This window comes from Apiospora hydei (genome assembly GCF_038363865.1).
Source record: "Apiospora hydei strain CBS 114990 chromosome Unknown utg000009l_segment0_segment0, whole genome shotgun sequence".
In the NCBI taxonomy this organism is placed as follows: domain Eukaryota; kingdom Fungi; phylum Ascomycota; class Sordariomycetes; order Amphisphaeriales; family Apiosporaceae; genus Apiospora; species Apiospora hydei.
The window spans coordinates 3,039,431-3,064,463 of NW_027117368.1; the positions used below are offsets into that span (position 1 = coordinate 3,039,431).

A 25,033-nucleotide genomic window follows, 5' to 3' on the forward strand; every position below is an offset into this window, starting at 1 on the left:
TTCACCCCAAGCTTGGGTCAGGTCGCGAACCCCGAAAGCCGGGGCGTTTCCCAGAGAAACTCAGACCACGTAGTAGAGTCGACTGATCAGGCAGTCTCGATAGGACTGGGGAGATCTGCCGTTGCAACTACCCGAGGGAGCATGAGAGATATCTGGGTAACATGGTCGTCATCAGCCATGGGTACAGGGGTCTCCTACTACGTTCAATAGCTAAGGATTCAAGCTTTCTCTTACGCGGGGTGCTGACCATGCCAATGACCCCAAACGTTCCGACCAGCGGTCGGGCTGGACACCGGGTTCCGAGGATCACTTGGGCTGTTTTCAGGTCGAGGGAGGCACTCGGAACGGAACCCGACTTGCAGGCAGCCTATGTTATGACGATGCATGGCTTACCAGTCATGGGACTTTGCAGATTCCATACATAGTAGCTACCTACCTACCTACCCCGCAACATCTTCAGCGACACCAAGATATATTAAATCAATCTAACCGAGGCCAATTCCTTATCCGAGTTGCGCGTACACCCCTGTTCCTCGCATCTTGCAAGTATCCCGTGATATCAAGGTGACACGGGACTGCCTCTACTGGGGCCCACGTTGCCGCGGCCCAATAACGTCGTATTGGAATAAGGAAGTTGCAGGCTAGCTGGAACTCTCACCAGCAGCCTTCGACGCGATGCAACATCTAGCACTGGCTATCTCGAGATACACTAGGGTACCGCTTCGGTGAGTGTGCTGGCCCAGACAGCCCCGAAGGCGGCTGTGAGGCATACCGAGCAGATGGAGAAGACGCGCATGAACCCGTCACTCTCTCTCGTCATCACGAGCGAGACCACCACAAAGATATTCAGCGGGATCCGCATCATGCTATACACCTTGGAGCGGTTCCCGTCGTCAATCATCCGGCCCTTCAGGTAGCCAATGCAGGGCCAGTAGAAGCCGACGCAGGCCTCGAAGACGCAGAAGAGCCAGAACGTCACAGACTCGTCTCGCGGGCCGCAGAGCTTGACGAAGACAAAGTTGGCCATGACCAGCAGCCCTACCAGCAGCCGCGAGTACTTCAGTAGCCGCCGCTGCATGATGAGGTTGAATGTCAGCGACGCCGCCATGACTGACGCCATGTAAGAGGAGAAAATGAGGCCGTATGGCAGCTCTCCTTCCGTCTTCTTCACAGCCTGCAGAGCAGGCACCCAGCAAAACACGAACAGATACATGGCCCCTTCGAACATGGTAGTTGCTAAGACCAGCGCCAAGACCGCCGGGCGCCTCAAGACCGAAGCCAAGCTGGGCTGTAGTGGCATGTCGTTACTCCTCACATCATCATCACCATCATCCTTCTTATTCTTCTTTTTCTCATCCCTTGTGTGCTCGGATGCATGGCCGTAGTTTTCGTCCTGGCGCTCGAGTTAGCAATGAACGGCGGAAAGTTGCCTCGGATATTGAGTTCGGGCGGACGCACCCAGCACCATATTGTCTGCATGGCCATCCACAGAAGAGCGGCGCTGGCAATGAAGGGGGATTTCTTGGTCCCCGTCAGCCTCACCAGGCCCTCGCTGGCCACGCCGCTCGCCATGGCCACCAGGCTGTTGATGGTACCCATGGTGCCGTAGGTGCGCGACAGGTCGCAGCCTTTCTCGACGAGCTTCCGCTTCTTGAAGTCGGTGACCATCCAGCTGTCGAAGCTGCTGAAGAGAATGCTGGTGCTGATGCCGCCCAACACGCGGCCGAGGAACAGCAAGGGCACTGCCGGCACCATGGTCAAGAAGCACGAGAGGGCGTAGAGGACGCAGAACAGCACGCAGCTCATCTTGCGGCCGTACTTGTCGGCCAGAGATCCCACGAAAAAGCCGCTCACGGCGCCTGACAGGAAGCCGGTGGTGAACAAGCCCGAAACCAGTCCGGTAGACAGCCCGTGCTCATCCTGGTAGAGGCTGTAGAGATAAGGACCCTGTTCGCATGATCAGTCTCCCGCCGAGTCAAGATGTGTAGATGGCAAGTCAAGTTTACCTGAAGCCAGTCTGCACCCATGGCCAATGCATACGCCCAGTAGAAGTCCCGCTGTGGGTGTTTAGCGTCCGGTGATTCCGTTGGTTTGGCATCGTCGGACTTCTTGTCGTCCCGCTGCTTCTGCAGCTCGCTCGTCCGGGTTGGCTGGCTCACCAGGAGAGCCACGCAGGTGACGGCCAGGGCAAAGAAGTTGGTCTGATAGTCAACCATGGTGCCGAAGGGGTCGTGGTTGGTGCTACTAGGCGGCTGCAGGAGTAATTCGCATGTGTCAGGGAGGCTGGTTCATCCGCGGTACACATACACAAACACACACACACACATGTCGAGAGACAGGCAGACGGATGAGCATGGTAGAAATACCCAGTTCATCGGGCGGGCAGGGAAATCACCACCGCCACGAATATATGGCGAAAAGCAGACTGAACACTTGTTCGTTTCAATTACCCGGAGTGCGACGTAGGTTGGAGAAGTACGGAGGGACGAGCATGCTCTGATGCGACGAATGGTGTTGGAGAAATGGGCAGGGGCCGCTCTTGAAGTTCCGTAACCCACTTGCAGTCACGACGGCTGCTGATGTATTGAATACGTAGGTATATTGTGTATAACTGTTGTATCGTAAAGGACGGGTATACTCCCCAATAGGCACAGTATACTATTATGTAAATGTAGATTCCATGATCAGTCAATCATGGAATCTATTTGCAGCGGGTTTCCAAACTCCAGATTCCCCGGATGGGAAGAAGAGCAGAGGCGCGGTAGGTTAGGTGGCAGTTCTAACTAGCCGAGGAGTGCGGATCTCGTCTCGGCAGGCGGATAATATGACCGGCTTATACCGTAGAAGGAATACCAGTATTTCGGTAAAGAAACATCTTGAGACTTGACTTGACGGAACCAGGGGGCCTCTGCCAATTATAGATTCCTTGTTTTTGTTTCGGAATGTTGTTACTGTATGAGCACAGGAGAGCCTGACAGTGTGTGTGCACTTGATGTGCTTGCTTTAGGTACACGTACCTCCTATGTACGTACGTACTTACATAACTTTGAACTGGGACCCTCACTCACTGCATTATTACGTACAATCATTGATTGATCAATTGTATTTATGCTCAAATGCCCTTCCAGGGCGCATGTGTCCAGGCCCTCTAATTGGCCCACCCGTTTTCCTCGGCATACTTCCTCAACCTCTCCGACCTCCTACCTACATTGATGTAACCTAACGCCCCCAAGGTTGCCTGCCCTTTTCCGTCGCATGCATCAAATACTACCTACATCCGATTTCCAGGCATCCCCTCGATCTACCACGGCTGGCTGGGATTGATTGACTTGCGTGCAAAACCCCGTTACACGGCCGACTGAGCAGGCAGGCAGCCGAGACCAAGATTATCCATCCATCCCATTCGTTTCAATTGCTTGCTGAAGTATTGAGCCCACCACAAACACTTCCAATCCGGTGACGCGCTGCCACAGGTGTCGCATTGCCGAGATTTGGTGCCATCAGGAGTCCGCTCCCGTCCCTCGCTTACAGACATTCCTGCTGTGCGAATCGACCCTTTCGTTCCCACCTCGAACCCCCAAGGACCGAGGACGTCATATCCGATCCCATACGCACACACGGCACCTCTCTGCGTCCGTCGTACGTACCAAAACTGCCATTGCACCCGACCGAGCCGGGCTGAAAGCTGAAAGGCAAAGTCTTTTTTTTTGCTGGCTGCGGGTGCCCTTGGATTGAACCAACCTGGTCGGACGGACCCGATCGCTGGTTACTTTGGTTGGAATAAGCAAGCAAGCAAGCAAGCAAGCAAGCAATTATGGTCAACAAGGATCGAGACAGTGACACATCAGCTTCCGCTGGCCAACCGGCTCACGGTAGCCAATCAAAGCGACCGGGGCTGCAACACCATGTCTCTCATGACAGTGACTCCCAGATCAGCGACCAAGCCTCCCAGCTCTACGCCCCCAACGCCCCAAGAAACACCACCTCGTAGGCGGTGGAAACAGGTTGCATGCTGCACGCGTGCCCTCCTCAAAAGGCTTACACAAGAACCATCACCAACTCGCCCCAGCTGCCAAGCTGACTCACCCCAGCTCTTCATTAACCCAACAGATCCGCCGCCACGCTTCCCCATCCCCCGAACGAACCGAGCGACCAGAGCGACCAGAGCGGCCTCCCATGTTACCTGCTACCCATCGCCGCACCACCTCCGACGTCCGACTCGCCCGAATAGACTCGCCGGCTTCTTCCAATCTGAAAAAGAGCGCTTCTCACACCAGCATCAAGCGCAATCGCTCCCACGTTGACGTCGGCAAACGCGCCAAATCCGGTGCCAACATCAAGCGCTCGTCGTCCACCAAAGACGTCAACAAACTCAAGGGTCCAAAGGGTCAAGTCCATTTCGACCTCGGCAATGACGGCCAGGACGAAGAGAACGAGTGGGTAGATGCCAGTGGCTCAGCATCCCCGTACCTCTCGCGTCGCGGCTCCGTCGTCGGCAGCGGCCAGTCTTCAGCAAAGCCCCCGGCCAGTCCGGAACATACTTCAAAATCCCCTCGTCGTCAGCACGAGGCAATATCCGAGGAAGAGCAACGTGGTAGACCCTCGACCCCGGACCGCGAGAGACTACAGCACAAAGAATACTTGACCTCCAGACTACTGCAGCGCACGCCTTCTCACGGCGCACCGCCCAAGATGTCCTCGGAAACAGCTCGGGTTCAACCACATACGAATTCGCCAGATTCTAACCTCAGCCGAGACTCATCCGTCGCATATGGTAGTACTCCTAAGATGGGAAGCGCTGCCGATGAGCTCACTTCGCGTTTTGTCAGTGGTCCCAGTTCCGGCGTCAATGCCGATACTGGATCTTACTTTTCACCCACCAAGGCGTCGTCCGCGAGACAGGGCGACCTCACCAAGCGGCCCCGTTCCATGGTCAACCTACAGAAGGAACCTCGGCAAGCAGCTGCAGACGAAAACGAAGTGGACGACGACAGTGCGCTGGCACCTCGCTCTCGGAGGTCTGGCTATAGAGCCCCGCCTGCGGAGAAGTCGCGTACGCAGCAAAAGCTCAACCTCCAACGGGCAAGCTCCAGTATGGAACCCGTGCAAGCTGGGAAAGGGGCTAGTGCCATAAGCGCCAGTCCCTTGGTCGGCAGCAGTGCCTACGACAATCGCGACCCTCGCATCAGTAGATTGCTCGAACGAACCGGCATGGAATACCTCGTCGTTCGAAGATACCAAAATCCCATTGCAAGATCCATAACGCGGCTACGACAGCTTCCTGGCGCCGATAGGACGCAGCATATTCCCAAGCAAAACGGTGCATATGGTTCCATGCATAGTAAGAAGCCCTCCAGCGTAGCAGGGCTGGGTTCTGCTCGACACAGTTTCATTGACACGAACGGGACAGCCTCGAGATCGCGGCCCGATACGCCCAGGCGGACCCAGTCTATAAGGACGATACGGGCTAATGGCGCCAACGCGAGCTTCGAAGCTGAAGACGAGACTGCCCATGAAGGATTAAGTGGCACAAGCTATGCCGATGACGACAATGAGGGCATTACCACATTGTTACGTAATCTCTGGGAGAAGAATCTCGATCTATCGGCGAGTCAGGATTAGGAGGAACGTGACACGGCGGATGAGATTGATGCGTTCGACCGTATTTTCGACCAGCTTGGTTGATTCGGGCCACCAAAGGCTACCATACCCCATGCACCACCACGTGACCTCTAGTACAACAGCTCAGAGCAGTCAATTGATGTGGTTTTGTGGAACGGCAACATATTCGCATAGGAGTGATGGAGAAGTAGTATCTTTGGGCGTAAGTGGCATAGGCGCATCTTGAGACGGCGTTTTGGATGAATTGATACCCAGGCATGACTGGTAGGACACGGGCATTAGGTATGGGTAAACAGTGCTCCCGAAAGGCTCCAGGGTCATCCGCATTCTTCTGGGAATCTATCTGCCTGCAGGCTTCATGACTATAGAATGGACCGAGCTTGAAGGCTGATGACTTTTCCAGTACTCTTATAAGCGCAGTCTTTGTACAACACGGTAATAATGAAAGCTTTATATTCTTACCTCGATGAACCAATGTCATTGGATCATCGTGCTACGGCATAATCAGATTGATGTTGGCTGTGCTGGGCGATTCGCAAGGGGACAGCAGCGTGGCGTCAGATCTTCGGTGCGTTCACTTGTCGACCAAGGGCAAGGCCGTTTTGTTCCGTGCGAGGCAGACGCGCGGATGAAAAACGGTGGTCCGCCTTGCAGCCAAGAAGGACGATTGCTTGCTCACTCTTCAGTTTCCCATGCCGCAAAGCCTCGAGACGCTTGACAGGCTGCTGGGCCGTGACCGTGGCCCACCTCAGTAGTCGCCGGAGTAGTGTGCTCGTGGCGATCATGAGAGGAGCCACGAGGGAGATCGTAGGTGTCATCAAAGTGGGAGGAGAGACCCCCGGAAATGGCAGCGCAGAGAAGAGGGGCTGGCCGAGGGGTTGTGACAGTAGGTTGATCCACGAACGTTATCGCCACGAGAATGCAGGGGGCGCGGCCAAGGGGCCGTCGAGGCATTCTTGTATGTCATCTCTCTTCGTAGACTCCAGAAGTTACAGTACGTCTCCCCGAGGCGATGCCTATTTACCTGGATGAGGCACTCGGGAGGGATCCGCGAAGCGATCGGCAATGTGCAAGAGGCGCAGCAGTTATTGATAATTACATACTTTGTTCACAACTGTTGCTTAGCCTCACGCTGCCCTATGGCATTGTATTATCATGCGGTACGAGGAGGAGGGTTTTCCATGTAGTTACCTATGTACATAGGTAGTCAGTCACTCTTAGTAGATGGTTTACCGGCCACGGAATCTATCTTTAGACACCGATATGTGTCGCCCAAGTTGGTCGTTATTCCCACGAGTAAATGTCAAGATGCCAATACCCAGACACAAAGGGGCTAAGGAGGTTTCGATGGGCGATTTCGATGGGCGATTTCGGTCAATTGATCGTGTGATGTCAGATCGCAAACACATACCACGCACATTTCTGGAAGGCTGTGGTGGACGCATAGCAAACCGGATCGGGCCCTTGACCCCCTCCCTCTCCCCAAGCTCCCCCACCTCCCCGCGCTTCGCAGCTGCGGAGTGTTGCAGCTTGGTATTGGTCAAGACAGAGCGCGCGGACGCGGGGGGTCAGGGGGTGAAGAGAAGTCGTTCATCCCGCCCGTTATCTGCCTGTACGTATTGAAATATTAAATGTAGCCTCCTCTGTATTACTGGAATACGTATACTCGTACTAGCAGCAGCAGCATCAGCAGCAGCCCGGCTCTATTTCGTCTTGCTTGCTCGTGCATGCATGCATGCACGCACGCACGCACGTTCCGGAACTAACGTGTCCCTTATCGTCTGGATCTGGTATCGTATATCTATCCACTGTAGGTATGGATGTATCTGTATCTGCATTGTCGCGCGTAGGTCTGACGACTACACGCACCTAATGACATGTCGGCATCTATAGAGGGTGGGCATGTATCGGACCATTGTCACGAGCCATTTGCTATTACCTACTCTTTATTATGATTCTGGTGCCCATGCGCGATGCATGCGTCCTTTTCGGACTTCATGTTTGGAGTTTGCTCGCTCTCGTGGACCGACATGTGACTGGACGGTCTCTGGCTGTGAATCTGGGGGAATAGTTGCGTACAGAGGCACGCAGCTAACCTGCATTGGTGATCTTCATCCTCGTCTTCGTCGTCGTCCTCTTCGTCCTCTTCGACTTCTTCCCGTCCGTCGTGCTCCATTCTGTTCCCCGGCCGCCCGATTGTCACATACATAGCGCATGCACGGCAGGGACTTCCATAGGAGATATGTCATTTCGCCAAAAGCCGCTATGGGCAGGCAGCATTTGCGGCAGAAAAAGGCCCACTGGCGTGCAGGTGGGCGTGGCATCTGGCGTTTTTTTTCCTTTCCTTCTTCTTCTTCTTCTTTGTACCGGTGGTGCGGTGCGTCACTGATAACCCTGGTATGACTCGGCATCGCTAGGGAGCAGAGACACCATTACCAAATAGAAAATGGCTGGTTGGGGGCCGCCAGTATTTCTAACGTAATGGGCCGCCTTTTTTTGCCTGGCATCTTGAACAACCTTCTCTCCACATGCTGCCTGCCAGTGCCTGCCTGTGCCTCCCTGTGCCTCCCTGCGCCGTACCGAGTACCCCCCTCGTGCTGTGCCGGGGCCTCTGCGACCAAGTACCCAGGACTTGCGGGAGCCTCTAATGTTTTATCTTGCCTTCAATCGGTCGCAGCCAACCCATCCGTAACTTTTACCATTACTTATTGCCATTCGATATTGATAGATCTGTAGATAAGGCTAATTGGCCTTATCATATGCTCAGCTGCTATTCGTCCGCCTTGGCCGTCCGTATCGGCTCGTTACCTGGTCCCTGACGTTATGTGATAAGACTTTGGTCCTCCATCCCAATTGACCACTCTACCTGATCATGGAACCCAGACGCCTTCGAACGCGCCTGTTGATTCCGTGCCTCCCCCTCCATCAGACAGGTGACAGGTATCATTGGAAATTAGCCAAGGTGAGTGGGTTGTGGCAGGTACCATTCATTGATGGTGTTTTTTCCCGTACGCATAGCTCGGTTCCGGATCGACGCACTCTAGAGATCTGATTGAATCACTGGCCCGGCGCCCAGAGTCTAGGGAGTGACTTGGTGGACCGCGCAACGTCTTTTTCTTTGATGATCAGCTTTCCCTCGGGTCAATAATCCCGTCGCAGAAGCGCCGGCTTCAGGTTGGCCTAAAAGTACCTACATACCGACCTACTTCCATGCCGGTCCCTACTTCTGCTACTTTTACTTACCCAAGAAAACCCCACCATCCAGCGTTCTTGACTCCGTCCCGGCGGCGGTCAGGTCCTCGACACAGGTATCTATCTGCCTACGTCCAGCCAACTACCGCGGTTTAGTCATCTGAATCCCACTTCTTACTTACTTAGGTACTTACTTACATACCTGACATACCTAAACACACTCACTCACTTGCATCCAGCCAGCATTGGCCTGTCTCCCCTGGTCTTCCCCGAGGCGCCTCCCTCCCTCTGTTCCCACCGCTCCTGCCCGTCTCTGCTTCGCTTGACATATCCTTTACCCCCCCTCCTCCCGCGATTCTAGTTCCCAGGTATAAACATTCCCATTAGTAGAGGGCGCCAATGACGTTGATAAGCCTAGCTTATCTCATCCTTGTCTCTATTATAACCTAGGTAGCTTCACCCAGACGAGAGTTGGGCCCTGACTCTACCAGTACCTCCCATACCTGCCTACCTTGCCTACACGCGTACGTACCATACCATACACAATAAGTCCGTACAGTGCAATTCCCGTACCGACTTGCCCCCTTCCGATCGGCCGTCCACTCCGATACTCTGGCTGGCCCATCACAACCCAGATTGACCCACGCATGCAAGCCAACCGTCTGTCTCGTATCAGGCCTGGTCTATCCTATCGGCACTCCTGTCGCCTACATACACCATCTCCTAGCCTGCCTCATATCGTTCTTCTCGTCCACGCCCTTCTCTGGCAATTGCTCGATAAGCCCTCTCGCCTCACTGACAAAGACCCAAGCCGAAGTCGCCGGCCGAGACACTGCACACCCGCCCCCTGTCAACTATCTTATCTCCGCGCCTGCCCGCCTTATCACCAGCCTGTCAGCTCGCTCAGGTGGGATTTGGCAGATTGGAGGTGTATTCTGCGCCTGCTGCTATCTCGTGCGCAGTGGACCCGGTCCCTATGGTATACCCAGCAGGGCCATCCACCGTATCTGGCAGTGCAGTGCATTGGTCATTACATCACCCTCCCTCCGTGGGGATACTACCCACCAGGCGGCGGCCCGCAACCTCCCACATCTCAAGGGGCAAGTCACGATAGCCAGACCGGAAGTAGCGAGACCGGGTCTGCAGTGCCGCAGGTCCCTCTATTTCTGTCATCATGTCCAGCTCGACTGCCGTCCCCCGGACCGCTCCCATTGCCATTGCGCCCAAACCTTCCCGTCCCAGTCCCCGTCGGCAGAACAGCACCACTAATGCTTGCGATACTCTCACCAGTAGCATGAACGGCCATGAGTCGGCCGACTCTGACACTCCTTCCAGCGGGACCTCTCTGTGCGACTTCTGCGCCCAACGGAGGATCAAGTGCGTCATGACCGAAGACGAAGAGACGAGCAGCTGCGTCTCATGTCAAGCCAACGGGGTCGAGTGCTCTTTAAGTCGAAGCCCCCAGCCGCGAAAACGAAAGTTGGCGCGTGACCTGGCGGACGACGGCAACTTTTGGAGAGGGTGAGTCTACCCGGCAGTTCCTGCCCGACTGACCCCCAACTTTTCTTTATCGGTCCTTGCGTGGCATGATCGCCCGATGAGACGTGGAGGGAAAAATAAACGAGACGCCAATGGCTGACATGCGATTGGTCCACAGGTCACCTGGGCGGTCTGATAACAGAAGACAGCGGCAACACCAGTCCAGTCTCTCCAGCACAACTGCCAGCAACTCTCTGATTGAAGACATGGCCAACTTCGGCGGCCCAACTCTGCTCAAGCGCACTCTTGGTTTGCAGCATGACCGCTACAGCCAGTACATCGGCCCCACGACGGATTTCGAACCGTCTCTGATCAACCTTTCCCCCTTTGACCCCCAAGATGAGAGCCTACTGGCACGGGGCACTCTGCGGAAAGTCAGTGAAAACGACACCTTCTTGATGCTCCCGGATTACACCACGTCAGGCCACGAGCGTCAAGTAGAAGATGTTGATGAGATCGAGAGGCTGGTGGCACCAAACGGGCGTAAGCTAATTGACCTGTACTTCCGCGTCGTCCATCCCAGCTTCCCCATCATACAGAGAAATGTCTTCTATGAGAGGGTACGAACGAGACTACCGCGAGTTCTCCCCGCCGCTCCTGGCTGCCATCTACATCCTAGCCATCAACTGGTGGGACCTGTCCGAGGAGCTCTCGGCAACGCCCCGGCCAGACATTCGACGAATCGAGAAGATCATGCGTTCATCACTGGCCGATGCCATGTGGCGACCCAAGCTCTCGACTGTGCAGGCCGGCCTCCTGCTCTCCCAGAAGCCCGAAGGGGATCAATGGGCACCGACAGCTCAGCTCGTAGCAATCGCACAAGAGCTGGGCCTGCACCTAGACTGTACCCACTGGAAGATCCCGCCATGGGAGAAGGGGCTGAGGAAGCGGCTTGCATGGGCCCTGTACATGCAAGATAAATGGGGAGCGCTCGTCCATGGCCGGCCTTCTCATATATTCAGCAACAACTGGATTGTGCAGCCTCTGCTTCCGAACGACTTTCCCGAAGCCGAGTACGACGAGAACGATGTGGAAGAGAAACTCGAAATCGAGCGCGGGCGAACCCTTTTTGTGCAGATGGTCTACCTCTCCCAGGTTCTTGCTGAGATTTTGGAGACTTTTTATACGCTCCAGGCGATGCACGCCGTCATTAGCGCTGGCCCTCAAGGGACTCACCTTGTCTTGTCCCTAGCGAAACCAATCCAGCTCAAGTTGAAGGAGTGGTACTCGGCAATCCCTGCCAACATCCGAATGGACTCGTCGCTCGCACTGCACAACAACACAACAGGCCGACTTTCCAGTATAGGCTATCTTCACTTGGCCTACTTTGCGACCGAGATCACGCTGCATCGCCGTATCATCCGATCGCTAGAAGTGAATGCGCAAGATGTGGACTCGTATCTTCAACATATCTGTCGCAGCGCTGCCAAGGCTCGTCTGATATCGGCCATGGATTTTGTCAACCGCCTCACGCCTCAACACCTGCGAGCCTTTTGGTACTTTGCTTCCAAGACCAACTTCGCCTTGATCGGCACCTTTGGCTCGATGCTCTGGGCGACTGCGCCAGGAAGAGAGGAGGCAGACTGGTACCGTCGCCGCCTGGGCGAGTATCGCTGGACCTTGAGTGTGAGTAGCAAGCCCGGAGAAGGCAAGGGCCTGACCGAGTTCGCCATGGGGATGCTCGATATATCAGCCGGTCTGCTGAAGCAGCTGCCCGAGAAGCCGGAGCTAAGTCGCAGCGGCAGTGCCCTCGAGATGAGCAGCGGCCGCCGGGAGAGCATTCTCGCCATGACTATGGATGCGCCACGTATGGAATTCCAAAGCGACATGGCCAGTGCGGACGTGAGCGGCGCGCAAAGTCCCGGCAGCCAGACGGACAGCAGCGATGAGATGTACGATAACTCTGCGCCCACAGGAGGATTGGCTTCGATGCGCGAATGAGCTCATGCGATGATGACGGGGTGAAAAGACGTATCGTTTCAGAAGTTGAACAACATGCGTGTTCGTAAGCCTATTTCAATGAGATATGACGCCGGGTTTGGGTTTTATAAAATAGGGGGGGAGGGGGACAACAAAAACAAAACAAGGAATGCGTCGACTGGTATGACGCGAGGGTCTGCTCGGGTGACGACAGCATGGTGGAAGAATGGCGTGCTCTTTCACCATCGTTCATTATTGGTAGCGAGGCTATGCGCGGGTTTTGTTTTGGGTATACCTTTCTGTATTGCTGTCGTTGCAGATACCCCCGTTTTAGAGTGTGTCTAGCATCAGAGGGCATTTCCCTCTATTTTCTTTGCCTTGTGGTTTCCTTGAGCGGCATACTATTTCTGCCACATTTTGTTGGTTCTTTGGATCGCTGTTGTATGTTCTGACAAAACGGGTTGGTTTCGTATACCATTTTTCGTGGTTGAAGAAGGAAGACACTACTTGGGGTAAATTGGTAGAGGGCTGTCACGGTATATATATAGCAATGTCAAGTATGTAGCGAATGAGCACGGATGACGGGCTTCTGTGATTCCCATCCATTTTTTTGCTTGCTTGCCTCTGGACTTCAGGCGACTGCCAGCCACTATGGAACCGTGGTTTTACCCAACGAGTTCCCCGTGCTGATTACGCATATAGGAATATTAGCATATGCCTCGAAGATTATCTTATATAGTACACATACGTAGCACATCCTCCTTGTCGATATTATCAACAGGGACCAAGAGAATTACACGAGCTGCCCCTATTTGGGCCTTCCAACATCCAAACAGGGATAGCTCGTATATTCTTAGATCGCTCGTGGCCTTTTCCTAGTTTGGCGCCAAGCAGAGTCGCGAGCTGCTGGCCTTAATTCTCAGCCGCACATATTCGTTTTATCAGCATACATTGTGCTAATAATGCCGTCGTCGCATGCGCCCGTCCGTTGTCTGGGCCAATTGGAGTATGCGGTCAGCTTGGAGGGGCGTTTCATGGCCAGCATGGCAGCACCTCGGACCATAGGCGGCAGATTTGGACGGGCGGGGAAACAGGGCAATCCTTCTCCCAAATCCGAGCCTCGAGCAGGAATGTAATGCAAGGGCAATGCTCCCACGCAGAATGTATCTTGATTTGCGATGGGTTTGGTGGATGTGAACCAACCTTTCTCAGTCTCACGGCGCGGTATATACCGCTGTTTTCGGGTTCTGAATCAAGATCATGGGCTGCCCGACGACACACCAATCGAGGTGATGGAATACTGAGAAACAATTGGATTTAGAGGGTTCGGTCCTCGTGCTGTGGATTGTATCATATAGTCATTGAGGCCTGGGAGTCCGTCGTGGTGAGATGTGTTGCTTTGCCTCTGCAGCCATGCCACGCTACAGATATTGCGCCTTGCCAGAGGCTCCTGACGCATACTACTTACATGTACATAATAGCCAAATGCTATGGCAACTTCTCCCACGTTACCGTTACCACCCGCATCATTTAACCCCCGATCATCTGCTGTTGCCTGAACGGCCTTGCCTTTCGGCCTCCAGCATAGCATCGAACTCTTTCTGTGCCTGGTCCTTGGCGTAAGCCTTTTCTTCGTCCGCCCCGTTGTAGGAGTAGTCTTCACGAGCAGGCGTGCTAGAAGCGTCTCTCGTTGTCCTAGCACCGTCTTGCCTCGCCCGACCCCACGCTGTGTCGTCTTTGGAGTGGTCTCCCTTGGCGAAGGGCGAAGACTCTTTCCTGGCCTGTCGCCTAATGGTTTCCCAGGAAGAAGCCGAGTCACCTTGAGAAGCCCGGCTTTGCACTCGCTGCCGTTCAGATCTTCTAGCAGACGCGGCAACAGGAGAGCCGTCATCGTCATCGAACAGATCATCGTCGTCGAATGCAGTTCGTTTTTCTTGCTCTTGCGTGCCCGTGGCCTGCGCACCGGTGCCATAGTACGAGTCCTGCAAGCCCTGTCGACTGGGAGGCGGTCCAGACCTGCCAGAAAGACCAGCGGTCCTTTGCGGGGAGCCAAGCGGCGGTAAACCGGCCGGAGCTTGGGTTTGTGAAGTTTCGGTCCATGTGTCCTGGCGCGAGGGCTGATCTGCACTGTGGGCATCAGGGAGCTGATTGGCTCCGTGTGGACTATGCTGGGCTGGCTGGCGTTGCCTTTGCTCCCTTTGCTCCCTTCGCAGCTGGCTGCTTCGCTGGTTGATGACAGCAAGTTCTTGTTTCATCTGGCTCAAGCGCTGGTCTGCGGCCAGGTCTGCCAGCAGACGCGCTCTTACCACTGATCCCATGAAGATAAGCGTGGCAGCCCAGGCCAAGGGGAAGTAGGCGGCCGTCCTGATGCCGTGCCAGGCCCAGGTTGCGCTCTTTCCAGTAAGGGTGGCAAAGGAGCGGTGGGGGAAGGCGCGAGGGTCAAAGGTCTTCATCTTGGGGGTGTACAAGGGGAATCTGAACGTCTTCCGGCCATTGGCGGCAGCGGCGACGGCGAGGCCCAGACCGAGAGGATAGACCCATGCCAGGCGTCCGACGGCGTGGTTGGCGGATTCGCTGAGAGCGTCAATCTCGGTCTGGTTCAGCCTGCGGTTAGTGGCGGTGGCGGCGCTGAGGACATTGGAGACGACGAGCTCGGATCTTTTGGACTGGGGTATGGTGAAGAGGAAGCCGCGGGAAAGGGGCAGTTGATCAAAGCGGATGGTGGCGCCCGGTTCGAAAAAGCGACGCTCAATCTCGGCCTGTTTCTGAGGGGCAACTTTGGGCCAGGGTTTGCTGGCGAAAGTGTCGTCGAAGGCGGACGAGTCGTTGAAGGAACCGTCGCCGCTGGTGGACGAGGCCATGGCCAGCCAGCACGGGAGGGATCAAGTTGGCACCGGTTGCTTGTTTCCAGCCTCCTGAGAGTGAAGGATCTCCTCCGGCATACGCAGGCTTTGGCAGGGGCGGGTGGTTTGGATTGATAGTGTCGAGCAACCAAGTGGTGCTTCGTTCATGTAAAAGACGGCCCGTGATGATGAGTTCAGTCGGCACGGATGATGACGACAGTAGGCAGTTCGGTTCGGGGGATGTGGGCACTGGGAACGTGAACTACCAAAACCGGGGCGCACGGACAGACTTGCTAGAAGACTACAGTAGGTTAGAAGTGGGCAGCTACGGTCTACCCCTGCAACTGCAATGCCGCTAAACCTTACCCAGGTAGGTACTTGCCTTAAGTACCCAAAGTACATACCGAAGGTACCTTCCCACTGGCCGTGGCTTTTTCGCGTCGATTCAATCTATTGACATCGCGTAGTCCCGTCCGTCGCGTCTTGCATCGCTTGCATCACTTGCACTTGCATCGCTCTCTCCTCCTGGACCGTGGTGGCACGCCGGCACACGAGGATAATTATTATACACCCGACCACCCGACCGCCCCCCTTGTCATCTGACGTGCACTTCTGACTTAGCGAGGCAATCGACACTTATCTTGGTTTCTTAATCACAATTGCTCACCCGTCTCCTCCACCCATCCCGCGGCTATCTATTCACCGTCTGGGTTATGGTGGAAACCCGACCATCCAGCCTCAACTAAACCATGGGAATAGTCTCCTATCGCCCTTGACTTGATCCTCTCGATATGCCCCTCCAGAAGTCCTTGTCGGAGCAGAACCGCTCATACAGATCCCGTCAACAATGGCAACGTTCCAAGAGCCACGCCTCGGCCAATCCCGCCCACCTGCCGCCCAAGAGGCCATTGGCACCCGTGTCCGACATCACCAAGAATAAACTCCACGCTTTCGACTACCGCCCCCAGGTACCCGTCCCGGGCGACGAGAACGCCTTTTTCGCCGCCCCCAAGCCCAAAGCCCAGGAGCCTACCAACGACTCCTCGGCCCAACATGCCACTCCCACCCCCTCCAGCAAGCTGGCCTGGCAGGATCTCGTTGGCGCCACAGAGGCAAAGGACGAGGACGAAGATGCGAGCCCCACCGAGCGAATCCTGTGGGACACGACACAGGATCCTTCCGCCACCTCTCTCTCGCCCATGCTGCCACGCAAGAAGGGCAAAAAGCGTGCCCGTAGCTCATCGCCTGTCTCGTCTCCCGCCGCCAAGTCTAAACCCAACACACCGGCTATGGATGTAAAGAAGCTGTGCGAAGCCCTCAAGTCACCACACCCCGACCCGGCCCTGGAGCTATGGGACCGCTTCTCCATGACCAATTCCTCGGCTGCCACTCCTCTTGGCGCTGCCCATCCCGCCCTGGCTAACATGATGGTCTCCTCCTCCCCACGGCCACCCAAGTTCCTTGCGGGAGCGAACCCTCCTCCATCCGAGGGCGGATTGCGCCGCGCTATAAGCTGCGGCGCCCACTGGCCCAAAAGGCGTAGGGCTGAACGTGGCGAATACCGGCCTTCCTGTATCAGTACAGTGGCCGAAGGCAGCCCCAGCGGCGGCTCCAAATCTTCCATGGTCAATATCCTGTTAGAGAACATGACGGGTGAACTCAACAAGTCGAGCGCTTCGCAGCTACACCAGGATCCATCAAGGTCTCCGTCTCCCAAAAAGAAACGCCAATGCCCAGAGGCAGGCGCTGCCTCTCCTCCGAGATCATCTTCGCAGTCCCCTGCCGCTTCACGCCACCAAGATGCCGAAATAGAACTACCACAGGCCGCAACTTCAGAGTTGTCAGAGACCTTCGGGGAGACTTCTTCCGACTATGGCGACGACGACTTTGACGACGTACTGATGGGGCTCGATGTGACCATGGCGCCCACGGGCAGCAACTGCTTGGAAGTCGCTATGCCTCCGCCAGATACAGGTCCGACGTCTGAAAACGTACCCGCAGTGCTGGAGCAGACGTTTCTTGATGACGACGACGGCGATGACTTTGGAGATGTGGATGATGATGTATTCGCAGCAGCAGAGAACCTGGTGGTGCAAGCTGAGTCGAGTCATGTATCGCGCAACAACTCCTGCAATGTCGTGGAAGAGGGGCCAAGGCTCAGCCGCCGCTGTCTGCAGGTGAAGTGCAAGATGTCGGCGAAGATGCCTTTGGGGATGATTTCGGCGTTGATTTCGATTTCGAGGCGGCTGAAATTGCAGCCACTCAGTCTGCCAAGCAAAGCAACGTCAGCGGGTCTTTTACACCTGTACGTAGACCTCGGCCTCAGTAGCTATGAATCGATTATGTGCTAAGTTCTGTGTTAGGTGGTTCTGAAGCCCAAGGCAATCCAACGGTATCTTGTGACAAATGTCCTTGACCACGAGTATACTACCGAGTTAGGAAGATCATGCCCAGAGAAGGTAAGGCGTATATCTTTCCACACCCTTCTATCCTGATTCTCGTATGAGCATGCCGGACTGACAAACTTAGATTCTGCTTGTTCAAGTTGATAGAAGCAAGGATACCAAGACAGTTCATCTTCGAGGCGATTGGGTTGACACCGCCGTCAGCCCGGAGTCGTTCATACATATCATCGGCAACTTCGAAGCTTCGGGAAGATGCATTATAGACATCAACCAAAACATCCTTATTCTGCACCCCGACCAGCTGATATCAGCCACAGTCGTAGCAGACAGTTTCACGTGCATGCGGCGTGCTGTGCTTCAAGATCGCGTCAAGGCTACCAGTGAAGCTTCTGCACCCCTGGTATATGGCACGTTGCTGCACGAGATCTTCCAGGAGGCCATGATGGCGAACCAATGGAGTGGCCCCTTCCTCAACAAGCTGATTGTGAACATAAGCGAAAGGCATGTGGAAGACCTGTACAAGATCAGGGTTTCGATGAGCGACGCCCGCGAACATCTTCGATCCAAGATGCCTGAGCTGAGCAGCTGGGCCGCAGCTTTTGTTTCTGGCCAGCCCAAGGTAAACTCCGTCCTCCTACGTAGATCCGGTCTTTTCTTCTCCAACTGCTGCTAACAACGTGCTATGGATAGGTGGACGCTGTTGTCCAAGGCCGCAATGGAGACAAGGCTTTGATGTGTGTCAGTAAACTATTAGATGTCGAAGAACATGTGTGGTCACCCATGTACGGGCTGAAAGGCAACATCGACGCCACAGTTCAGGTGACGATGAGAGACGGTCCCCAGAAAAGAACCTTGACGGTCCCTTTTGAGGTCAAGACTGGCCACCGAGCAACGAGCAATCATCAGGCGCAAACATCGCTCTACAACCTGCTCTTGTCAGATCGATACGATATCGAGATTGCCTATGGCATTTTATATTATATGGAAAGCTCACAAACTACCCGGATCCCCGCTATCCGCCACGAACTCCGGCATATGATCATGCAGCGCAACCAACTGGCCTGCTACATACGAGAACGAAGCGTGCAGTTGCCGCCTATGAAGCGAAGCAGCAATGCCTGCGGCAACTGCTATGCAAAAGTTCCCTGCTTCATCTACCACAAGCTTGCAGACGATGGCGATGCTGAGACAAGCGCCATGAAAGACAAGTTCGATGCGGTAGTCAAGCACTTGACTCCTACGCACCAGGAATTTTTCCTTCGATGGGAAGATTTGTTGACCAAGGAAGAAAAGGAGTCGCAGAAGCTTCGGAGGGAGCTGTGGACGATGTTGAGCTCGGAACGAGAAAAGGTTGGCCGGTGTTTTGCCAACGTGATGATTGAGGAGGGTTCAGCACTCGAGGAGAAGGACAGCCCCAAGATCAACCGCTACAAGTACACATTTATTAAGGACACCCCGGCCCCCGGCTTTTCCTTCATGGATTCGCAGCTCGCGGTGGGTGAGCCCATCGTTGTGTCCGATGAGCAGGGCCACTTCGCATTGGCTCTGGGGTATGTCACCTCGGTACGAAAGCAAAAGATAAGTGTTGCTGTCGACCGCCGGCTGCATAATGCCAGAATACGCCGCGCGGGATTCAACGAGACGAACAACCAGACTTTCGCCAGTATCATGGAAGTTGTGCCGGAGGGAGCAACTCCGACACAGAGCCAGGGTATGTTCAAGACGCCACCGATCCGCTACCGGCTCGACAAAGACGAGTTCAGCAACGGCATGGCAACGGTACGAAACAACCTAGTCCAGGTCATGTCAGACGGGGTATTCGGTTCCCGGGAGATCCGCAGGCTTGTCGTCGACCTTGCGCCCCCGACCTTCAAGTCGGTGACGAGCCAATACGCAATCACTGGTCCAGATAGCCTCAACGTGGACCAGCGGAAGGCGATCGAGAAAGTCATGAGCGCCAAAGACTATGCCCTCGTCCTCGGTATGCCTGGTACCGGTAAGACGACCACGATTGCGCATATTATTCGCGCACTGGTGCGGCAAGGCAAGAGCGTATTGTTGACATCCTACACGCACTCGGCCGTCGACAACATTCTTTTGAAGCTCAAGTCGGACAAGACTGACATCTTGCGTCTTGGTGCGCCCGCCAAAGTACACCCGGAGGTGCGAGATTTTGCTATTCTAGCCGGCCAGCCCATGAAGACGTTTGAAGAAATCCACAGCGCATGGCACGACACCCCTATTGTTGCGACAACCTGCCTCGGAGTAAGCCATGCCGTCTTCAACGAGCGGACCTTTGATTATTGTGTCGTGGACGAAGCATCCCAAATCACTCTACCCATCTGTCTTGGCCCGATCAGGCTGGCCCGGACGTTTGTCTTGGTTGGAGATCACAATCAGCTCCCCCTCTTGTTCAAAACGAGCAAGCCAGGCTGGGGGGTCTCGATATCAGCCTCTTCAAGCTGCTTTCCGAGACGCATCCTGACTCGGTAGTCAATCTTGAGCATCAATACCGTATGTGTCAAGACGTCATGACGCTCAGCAATACTCTGATCTACAATGGCCGGCTCAAGTGCGGGACCGAAGAGCTCCGTCATGTCAAGCTGCACGTACCTGACATGGATGCTTTGCGCCATAGGCACTACGACGCAGACACGATTGCGCGCCCAGGCACACCAAAGTCTTTCTGTGCGAATTGGAGGAATACCAGTTGCTGGCTTCGCTCTATGATTGACCCAGAGGCCCGCGTGCGTTTCATCAACACGGACGACCTGCCCTCGTCCAGGGAGGAGGCCAAGGGGAACAGAACCGTCAATCCCGCCGAAGCGCAGATCGTCACGCAACTCGTCGAGGCGCTCCTTACAGCGGGTGTGCCTGCATCTGACATTGGGGTCATGACCCACTACCGTTCGCAGCTCTCGCTGCTGAAGCACCACCTCCGCCGCCACGGCTCCTCGATCGAGCTACACACGGCCGACCGCTTCCAGGGCCGCGACAAGGAGGTCGTGGTCTTGTCGCTCGTCCGGTCCAACGAGTCGTGCAACATCGGCGACCTGCTGAAGGACTGGCGGCGCATCAACGTCGCCTTCACGCGGGCCAAGACCAAGTTGCTTGTCGTAGGCAGCCGCAGCACGCTGCGCGGTTCGGGCGACTCCGAGATGGTATCGCGCTTCGTCAGGCTTATGGAGGAGCGCGACTGGGTCTACGACCTGCCGGCGGACGCGCTCGACAGCCACTACTGGCCCGACGAGAGTGCCACGCAAGCAACTGCTGCCACTGGCGTCGCGGCCACACAGAAATCCCTCGTTGGGCTGAGTCCCCGAAAGAGAACCAACCAGCACAAAACGATATACGAAGAAGGACAAGAGAACAATATCATGATGAGACGTGCGGCGAAGAAGGGCAGGGTCACCGACAAGGCGCTGCTCAAGGGCAAGCCCATTTTACAGGATATATTTAGCGAAATTGTGAGCAGCGGTGGCAGCTACTAATTGTTTGGTTATGGTGTATAACTTGGCTTCCGCTGAAGACGAGAGGGTAACGTTGGATTGTATGCATATTGCAACGGCGCCGAGCACAACATTACTTTTTCCTTTGAAGATAGCATGTACAGGATTGAAGACGGGCCAACGACCAGGGATGAAGGAAGGGGTTATGGATATACAGATCAACGATTACAAATGCATATAAAATGCCTGGATCACATGATGCACCAATACGAGTGAGTCGTCGGCAAACTCTCCCTAGGCTAGGGCACGGGCGGCAAGCAAGCACTGGTGCCACCTCGAAGCACCTGAGAGGCGGGTTCACCACCAGGAAGTCAACATGAAACACTGCCACAAAAGTCCAGGTACCCATCGAACCCCATAGCAAAATGGCACAGAACACAAAGAAAGGTCGAGGCCCCCGGTCTATTGCACCTCTCAGGATCGTCTTCATATATTACTTCATGCGGCCATCCTGGGAGTAAGATTGTGAGGTTCCCTGCTTCACATCCCTACCCACCCCGAAAGCTACCCCCAGACGGGATCACGGCACCCACCGGATCAGCCTACTGCCACCACTACCACTGCTGCCGTGGAATAGACCATCGAGTGGCACGTTCATCCAACGATGCAAGTCCGTTCCATCGAGGCTGGGGCTGTAAGGTTGACGTAAAAAGGGGTCCTGGTGAACCGGAAGGGGACCGGAGGTGGATTCACGAAGGAGGCTTCGGAGGTCGGTCACACGAGATACGAGGCGGATCAAGGTAAATAAAATGGAGTGCTCTCTTAATGGTATCTTGGAAAAACAACGCTGCCCTCGCTCACTGGCAGGCAAATGACCAACGACAGGCGCCGTAATGTCTAGTCTAATCTTCTCTGGAGGTATCAACCACCCTCCCCAAATCTCTCCCATGCCGCCTATGCTGCCGGGTTTGTACCAATTGTGCGAACCACCATTAGAAGTGCTCTTATAGGTTGTCAAGACCGACCATGGAGCCCTCCCCCAAGGACACAAGTGGGGTTTCCAAAGGGAGGAAGCGGGGTCGGGGTGTAAAAGGATTGTCGAGAAGTGAAAGACTGTAGTTCGCTTGTGCGTATCCCCAAAATCATGAATGCGCCGTGGCCTTCAATGTCGCGTAAATAACATATTCGTTCTCTTTTTACAGAAGGATGAGCAGGGACGAGGCCAGTAGGGCCAGGCTGACGGAGCCCTGGATGGCACCGCTAGTGGGCACCTGGCTGGTCTGGGCACCCGTAGAGGCCGACGAGGTCGAGCTGCCGGAGCCGCTGCTAGGGGTTGGAGTCAGACTCGGTCGCGTTGTTCTTGGGGCCGCTGGTGGCTTGGGTGATGGCAGAAGTGCTGCTCTGGGCGACGCTCTCCAGGGTGGTCTTGCTGGCGGCCTTGCTGCTGGCATCCGACTTGGGGGCCGAGGTGGTGGAAGAGGCGGGAGCGGAGCTGGTGGCACCGACGTTGTCATCGGGGGTGGTCAGGACCTTGATGCTCTGGTAGCTGCCATCGCTGTCCTTGTTCCACTTGTAGGCGGTGGCGCCCTTGACGCCATTGCTGTAGTCCTGGATGGTGATGCTCTTGTAGACGCAAGTGAAGGGAGCCTGGTTGAAGTCGGTGGCGCCACCAGCCCACTGCTTGGTGCCCTCGGGGGAGTCGGGACCGCCGGCGACCCAGGTGCCCAACTTGATCTGCATGGGGGTCTGGGGAAGCGCGAGCCGCCCTTGGCGTCCTGGTAGTTCAGGACGCGGACGGTGTTGCCGTCGACGGCCCAGGTGACCTTCTCGGCCGTGTACTCGATGCTGTACTTGTGGAACTCGGCGGCGGGCTTGTTGACGCTGTGGAACTTGCCGCGGTCGAAGGTGCTGTCGTCACCCTTTCCGAAGTAGTTGGTCTGGACCTGGGTGTCGTCGTTGCCGACCCACTCGTAGTCGATCTCGTCCAGGTTGTCCGACTGGAGAACGAGACTGCTGACGATGCCGGCGCCGGGGGCGGCCTTCATCTCGACCTCGACCTTTCCAAAGAAGATGTACTTCTGGCTGGTGACGGTGGGGGCCTCCTTGTCCTTGTTGATGACGAACTTGGCGCCCTCGCCGTCGTAGGTGATCTTGGTGCCAGCGGCCTCGGTGAAGAAGTCGCTCTTGCCCTTGGTGAAGTCAATAGACAGGGTCTTGGCGAGCGCGGCGTCATCAGGGCAGGCTACGGGATGCGAGTTAGCGGGCCAAGCTCGAGCAGGCTCACAAGATGTCGGGGTCGGGGTCGGGGTGCTTACTCTTCTTCATGGGGTTGCAGTCGGTGTGAGTCTGAGCAGACACGAGGCCGGAGGCGGCCAGGGCCACGGCGGTGGCCTTGAAGACTCGGGTGAGCATGGCGGCGGAGGTGAGGGTTTCTAGGTTATTACAAGAGGTGTAGAGGTGTATAGGGTAGGGTAGGAAGCACTAGGAGTAGTAGTTGACGAGGCTTGTTGTTCTAGCGAAGGACGACAACCAACAAGGGCAACGACAAGAATGTGGTTGGAGCTGTGCTGGTGAGCGAATGTAGGTGGGAGGGAATATAAAGAAGACTCTCTGCCTGGGCTGGGAATGAAGGAGCGACTCGGGACGGGTGGACGGGAGGGATGGGAGGTTTTATTAGTAGATCGGGTTGATTATGCCATGCTTTGCCATGCTGTGACTTGCTGCGACTTGCTGCTCGCGGCGGCCAATGCCAGGCCGCCTGCGCTGGTCCTCCTACTCGTAAAGCGTCAGATGAGGATCCCTGGGCCGGTTCGGTTTTACAAAACCCCCGGTCCATAATCAGCCCAGCGCAGGCTACCAGCCCCAGCTCAGTCAGGGTCAGAGAGTGTCAGGGTCAGGGGGCCGGGGAGGGGGACCAGAATGGACAGGATGGGCCAGAAATGCACAAGAGGCATGCAGGGGGACGTTTACTGGAGTTCTGCTGGCGAATCAGCAGACGAAGCGGAGGCGATGTTGACGATGGACTGGACAGGTACCGGAGTAGGTACCCTTGGCGCACTTCAATGGTCCCTGGGTCGCTGGCTGGGTCGCTGGCTGGGTCGCTGGGCGCTGGGCCACTGGGCACTGGGTCCGAGGCAGGCAGGCACACAAGCACAGTGACTGTGACAGTGGTCAGCAGCGACCCGACGCTCTAGAATAGTGGCGCTGTCTTTCCCTTTCGGGCCCACCCCCGAGCCATCAGTCAGTGAGGGACTGGCTAGACCGGCTACTACAAGTACAAGTAGACTGGTTAGCCTGGTCAGGGTTGGCAGGCTGCTTCTGCTAGCGGGCTTAGCGGGCACAGGTCGAACAGGCAGAAGCACGCTAGCAGCTCAAAATCGGTGACGGAGGCCCTGCGAGTAACCGCATCCGACCAAAAGACCAAAAGAAGCAGGGGCGTTCTTCTGCGCCGCCCGTATCGCATCGCAGGACCCCTCTTTCCCAAAATAGGCAATCATCTTCTTTCGCTGTGAGCTCCTGAGCTCCTGAGCTCTTCAGCTCGTGAACTCTCGTGCCACGGTCCGACTTTTTTGGCAACAGACCGAAAAAAAGGAAAAAAAAGTTCCAGAAAGAGAAAGCCCACCCATTGACCCATCCATCCATTGATCCATTCCTTCCATTGGATCGTACCTGACATGACATGACCGGCATGGAATACGGTAGCTCCCTTAGCTATCTACATACAGTGGTTACCCCTGTTATTAGATAAGACTCGGGCACCGAAAATATATCTAATAAGTCCAACATATCTAGTAACAGGGGTGCACGTGATTAAAAGCGGGACCTTCTTTTGGCCCGAAAATGGCCAGAAAATGGCCCTCTAGCACCGGGTTTGGTGGGGTGGCTGGTGGGTGGCTGGTGGCGTGGCTAATGGGGTGATTATAGTGGGGCTAGTAGCCGGCTGGTATGTCGGCAGGATGGATGGGCGCCCGTTCGAATCTCCCATTTTGTATGGGAAATGCACCAAAAATGGAGACTGCAGGGGGCCGGTACCCCCTGGTACGACCCCTTTTACCGCATATTT

General features: G+C 55.5%; 7 protein-coding genes across 7 annotated transcripts; 3 read left to right on the forward strand and 4 right to left on the reverse strand.

Moving 5' to 3' along the window:
- Window positions 1-709: 709 nt before the first annotated feature.
- Window positions 710-2,216, reverse strand: PG997_012720 (major facilitator superfamily transporter; the record flags this gene model as incomplete). Its single annotated transcript, XM_066817034.1, has 3 exons — window positions 710-1,393; window positions 1,459-1,947; window positions 2,007-2,216. The coding sequence occupies 3 exons, from the start codon at window positions 2,214-2,216 to the stop codon at window positions 710-712; spliced, it is 1,383 nt and encodes a 460-aa protein (XP_066662726.1).
- Window positions 2,217-3,814: 1,598 nt separating this feature from the next.
- PG997_012721 (uncharacterized protein) lies at window positions 3,815-5,622 on the forward strand (the record flags this gene model as incomplete). The annotated part of the gene is given in 2 exon segments (XM_066817035.1): window positions 3,815-3,987; window positions 4,005-5,622. 2 exon segments carry the CDS (start codon window positions 3,815-3,817, stop codon window positions 5,620-5,622), a joined length of 1,791 nt encoding a protein of 596 aa, XP_066662727.1.
- A 1,153-nt stretch (window positions 5,623-6,775) lies between these two features.
- On the reverse strand, window positions 6,776-7,798 carry PG997_012722 (uncharacterized protein; the record flags this gene model as incomplete). Its single annotated transcript, XM_066817036.1, has 5 exons — window positions 6,776-6,813; window positions 7,041-7,135; window positions 7,376-7,423; window positions 7,492-7,509; window positions 7,566-7,798. 5 exons carry the CDS (start codon window positions 7,796-7,798, stop codon window positions 6,776-6,778), a joined length of 432 nt encoding a protein of 143 aa, XP_066662728.1.
- Window positions 7,799-9,988: 2,190 nt separating this feature from the next.
- PG997_012723 (uncharacterized protein) lies at window positions 9,989-12,294 on the forward strand (the record flags this gene model as incomplete). Its single annotated transcript, XM_066817037.1, has 3 exons — window positions 9,989-10,335; window positions 10,472-10,913; window positions 10,936-12,294. 3 exons carry the CDS (start codon window positions 9,989-9,991, stop codon window positions 12,292-12,294), a joined length of 2,148 nt encoding a protein of 715 aa, XP_066662729.1.
- Window positions 12,295-13,814: 1,520 nt separating this feature from the next.
- PG997_012724 (uncharacterized protein) lies at window positions 13,815-15,134 on the reverse strand (the record flags this gene model as incomplete). Its single annotated transcript, XM_066817038.1, has 1 exon — window positions 13,815-15,134. One exon carries the CDS (start codon window positions 15,132-15,134, stop codon window positions 13,815-13,817), a length of 1,320 nt encoding a protein of 439 aa, XP_066662730.1.
- A 773-nt stretch (window positions 15,135-15,907) lies between these two features.
- PG997_012725 (DNA replication ATP-dependent helicase Dna2) lies at window positions 15,908-21,012 on the forward strand (the record flags this gene model as incomplete). The annotated part of the gene is made up of 6 exons (XM_066817039.1): window positions 15,908-17,217; window positions 17,262-17,421; window positions 17,480-17,575; window positions 17,646-18,140; window positions 18,212-19,786; window positions 19,882-21,012. 6 exons carry the CDS (start codon window positions 15,908-15,910, stop codon window positions 21,010-21,012), a joined length of 4,767 nt encoding a protein of 1,588 aa, XP_066662731.1.
- Window positions 21,013-22,296: 1,284 nt separating this feature from the next.
- PG997_012726 (cell wall glucanosyltransferase mwg1) lies at window positions 22,297-23,382 on the reverse strand (the record flags this gene model as incomplete). The annotated part of the gene is made up of 3 exons (XM_066817040.1): window positions 22,297-22,704; window positions 22,761-23,212; window positions 23,286-23,382. 3 exons carry the CDS (start codon window positions 23,380-23,382, stop codon window positions 22,297-22,299), a joined length of 957 nt encoding a protein of 318 aa, XP_066662732.1.
- Between the last annotated feature and the right edge of the window lie 1,651 nt (window positions 23,383-25,033).